General features: G+C 39.6%; 1 protein-coding gene across 1 annotated transcript in view; it reads right to left on the bottom strand.

The window, feature by feature from the left end:
* Positions 1–4,433, bottom strand: part of TULP4 (tubby like protein 4) — a 126,774-nt gene that overhangs the window by 55,132 nt on the left and 67,209 nt on the right. Inside the window, exons 2-3 of the mRNA XM_009319163.1 lie at positions 2,719–2,847; positions 2,241–2,402 (exon numbers count right to left, since the gene is read on the bottom strand). Coding sequence (XP_009317438.1) covers positions 2,241–2,402; positions 2,719–2,847 — 291 coding nt within the window. The remainder of the gene's footprint in view (positions 1–2,240; positions 2,403–2,718; positions 2,848–4,433) is intronic.

Here is a 4,433-nt window from a genome sequence, read left to right on the forward strand (position 1 = left end):
TTCCACCCCGCATCTCTCCAGCTCTCATCCCATCTCTACGCTCTCACAAGACTTTGGGAAGCGTTAACTATGGAGTTTTAACCACAGGTGGCATCAGCCGCTACCTCAGGTGCTTTACTTACACGCCTGTGCCAAAGCACACCAAGGACACAAACCCAGAGGCCACACACGCTCTGACAAACAGGAAGATGGTTGACAATACTGTAGCTCCAACCACTTCTTGCCTCCATCAGAAAGATGGTGGTAGGAAATTACCCTCCACTTGCCGAGCTGCCACAGAGCCGTGGCGAGGAGTGACAGAGGTGATAGCCTACTGGTGTTGAATAGACAGACAGGAGAAAAGATGGAAAACGAGACTTGAAGAAAAGAGGAGGATGCATGCAGCAGAGGGCTGAGGGAGAAAGAGTGAGGTGAACAGACAGACTACATTGAGCAATTTTTTATCAGGACAATAGAAAACTGATACTGAACAATATATTCCCCTTGGAAATTTAACTTTCCAAGTTAATTGTGTTAAAGGTCATGGGACCATGGAGTGTAACATTTTCCAGGAATATTTTCACTAGCAATCTTCATGGTGCCAGAGGGGTGACAAAAAGAATAGTATGAAAATAGAAATTTAGATGTTGACATTTATCTTTCACTCACTGTACTGACAAGTATGTTGCATTAAGCAACAGGGAAGATGCTGAAGCTACTCTAGACTAGAATAATATTCTGTTCTCATTTGCACAGATACAAATCAGGAGAGAAATTAGATAAGGAGATAAGCTAGTAAGGGTATCCATTTTCGTATGTGCTTATTTATGTGTAATATATGCAATGTCCTTCCCCCCCAATTTGCTATTTTTAGTTTGAACTGAGCATAGTCTCTCGCCTAGTACCTCAGTGAACCATATTTCCTTGTGCCTCCAGAGGCAAATACATCTAAATGCATTTTAGAAGATTGCTTCTTTCCACCGACTCCGGTGAACATTACAAAGATCCATCATCACTTAACATGCAAACCCCATAGTTAGGAGAACTCTGCAGAGCAACATCAAGTCCGTGGCTGGATTTGGTCTCTGTTTCAGTGAGTTTGCCAGCAGCAGAGTCTGTAACTCAAGCAAGTGATTTTCACACAGCTGGAATTGGCCATTATGTTCGAATGTGCTTATCTGGACACTGAACAAGCGTTTTGTTTTCTGGAATAACCACTTACGGAGCATCCAGATTAGAAAGTACAAACATATTGGCTAAATTGAATTCAAGGCAGTCAGTCACCCCAAATTAAACACTCAAGTGAAGGTATTTCCAAATACAGCAGCAACAACTGAGTATCACACAAATGGGGCAGCCCCATGCTTAAAACATAGGACTGAGAGCTATTAGATCTTAGTTCCCCCTCCTACTTCTGCTGCTTGTCTTCTCCTCTTGGTCTCAAGTAAATTATTTATTGTCAAGATTTACATTTCCCCAGATTCAACAAGAGGCAGTTAGACTCCCTGGCTTTAAAGAGCAGTGTAACCATAACAACAGCAAGCATGTGGAAGGAAAGACCGTTCCAGTAAGCTCAACATTGAATGGCAAAGGGCCATTGTAAATTCTGTAAATGAAACCAATGGGCTAGCTCAAGCCCCACTATAAATGGTGATGTGACCAATATCATATGCTTCTTTAGAAAAACAGTAAAGAATAATTTTTTAACTGTCTTTTTCAAAGCTCAGCAAGTTTTGGACTCAACAGTTGGAAAAATGGCCTTCTCTTAAATTATGTTGTTTGTATAAGGCTGAGAGGTCTTTCTGACACTCAATGAATCAGATCCATTTGCTCATGTGAAGGCAAACATAACCACATCTGTCACCGGAACTGCTTTCGCTGCAAGTGCAGACTGGACAGCTGTATACAGAAATGACCAGTCAGGTGTTTACTAGTCCAGGCTGTATCTCTGCTCAAATGCATTTTTAAGATAGCTGTATAAACAAATTAGGGGTTACAATTACAGATTCCTGTCTCAAACAACCAACTTGGAATAAGACTGCATGTGAATCAGGGTGAAAAGTGATGCTAGGTAACTTGGTACCTTATCATATTTGCCTAATGAGAATGACAGGATGAATTAAATTTCCATTATCTGTGGGAGCACTGGTTTTGAGGGCAACTGTTCTTACAAAGTGACCATTTTATTTAACAACTTTTTAAGAGGTGTACTCTATAGCATATCAATGCAACACAATTAATACTTCTAAAAGCCCCATTACCTGTTGGTCATCTGGAGTCCATATGCCACAGGTGATCTGACTCTCCAAGTTTATTTCTGAAGACCAGTGTCTTTGTCCGCTGACTGAACCGACCAGCACAAATCCATCTCTATAGGAGATAAGTGCTTGAGTCCCATCATGGCTCCATGTAAAGTCGCTTACCTTAACACATCAAAGACAAGAAAATAGAAATATGGGCCATGTAGGAATTTTTTGTTGTTTTAATAAAAGGTGGCACTACACAGAACTAGACAGGGCAACTATTAGCCCAGTTGTAGCTCTGATGTCACTGCTACTGGATAAAGCAACTGCCCTTGCAAAGTGTCTTCGTGACAATTCTTGCATATTCCTTTCAATAAAGAAATGTTTCATTTTCTCCTGTGCTTTTCGAAAGGTATAAAGCACCATTCATTGCCCTCTTCATTTTCCCTCTCAGGACTTGATCACTCTCGACTGCAGAGAAAACATGCATACCAACCTGTGCCCCCCGATCATTCACAAGCTCCACAGACCATCTGCCTTCGTATTGTATCCAAACAAATATTCCTCCATCTGCATCGCAGGTTGCTAATTTCTGGAATGGTTCGTTCCATCTCACCAGCACAACCTTAAAAGATTACAAACAAAAAGAGCATTACCAAAACTGCATTTTGTGCTAACAAATATTTAACAAGAACCAGTTAAACAATACCGCAAAATAAACATCACCGCATTTAAATCCTAAAGAAGATGTACAAAGTAGTAATTTTCAGCACAGCATTAGGCGCCTCGCAAGAACAGCTGGAATCGTTCTGTCATGGCTGTCAGGAAATGCACAATCTCTCACCGTCAGGCCTTTTTGGAAGGCATCGCAAGTTTTCAACAAAAACATACTGTATACCGGTACGTAGGATTTCATTACAGAAGCAGCAAACAGGAGGCCCGGTACAGACCATCCAACACCCTTTCAAATTATTTCCCCCACCGTAATCTCAGACTGTCAGACTCTACGTCAAATCATCACCTCTTGCTGACTTCAAATGAAGTTGCATGCACTGGGATGAGATTGAATTTGAACTCTTCTATAAATAGTGACATGAAAAAAAAAAATTGAGATTCCCAAATTATTAAAAAATAGACATTTCATAGAAAAGTTGCTTTGCTATTGAGTGCAGAAGGAATACAAAGCAGTTTTAGGCTCTTCTCTCAGAATTAGAGCTATCTGGGCTTTTCTGGACAATATAATCAAGTCTAAACCTAACAAATTGCTCTCTCATTTCTAATGAATATCAATTTAACAAATACAGTGTCTCTTGAGACCTCAGTGTAGAACTGAAAAAAGCATGTCATCCTAGTGCTTGAAGCAGAAATTAGCTGTAAAACCATTTACCTTTTGTTAGTGACTTTTTCTTAAAAAATTTTTTCTAAATTAGTTTTATTTCAAAAACACGCAGATATATACAGGATGATTACATTCATACACAAGGAGATTCTCTCCAGTTACTTTATAGACACACAGCATATGCAAACAAAGAACACATATATTAAACAGCCAAGCAGTAGGGAGTTTTTTTAACTACTTAATGGGCATCCAGCTCTAATGATGCTTTTTCATAAATCTAAATAGATAATTAACCATTTCAAAGAGACAGAAAGAGAAGATTTTCCTGAAATATATTTTGCTGTTTACAGAGAAGTACCGATGCTCCTAAAGATTCCCGTCCTAAAATGAGCTCTGAGTAGACAGACCCATCACGCTTCACAACTAAATCAGCAGTCATTTTCAGAATTAGGATATAAATATGTATATCTGAAACCCAACCTTGAGAGCTGAAAAAAGATGATCTTACACTTATTTAGCGAGTGCTACACTTATTCACAGAGAAAAAAAACAGAGAACTTCAGAATGTGTACATCAGTGTAGCTCGCCAGCCTGAAGCATCAACCCTTGAATGATTAAACAGCTAAAAGAAAACTGTTTCTTCATGCACACGTGAAGATTATGGGGAGAAGTGAGCATAACAAACCACCTCTCTGTCGTTAAGCAGATAAGCAGAATCCCATTTGAGATTTTGCAGAAAAACACTTGCTTCTGTTTGATTATAACCTTGCAAGCTGCACTCCAAGTCGCAAGTCCTGTCTCCAGTTGGGTGGATTGTATTATGCCACTAGATGGATTATATCACACATTGCTTTTTTTTTTTTCCCCCCTGA

The sequence above is a fragment of the Pygoscelis adeliae genome, unplaced genomic scaffold, assembly GCF_000699105.1.
Source record: "Pygoscelis adeliae isolate BGI_AS28 unplaced genomic scaffold, ASM69910v1 Scaffold172, whole genome shotgun sequence".
NCBI lineage: Eukaryota > Metazoa > Chordata > Aves > Sphenisciformes > Spheniscidae > Pygoscelis > Pygoscelis adeliae.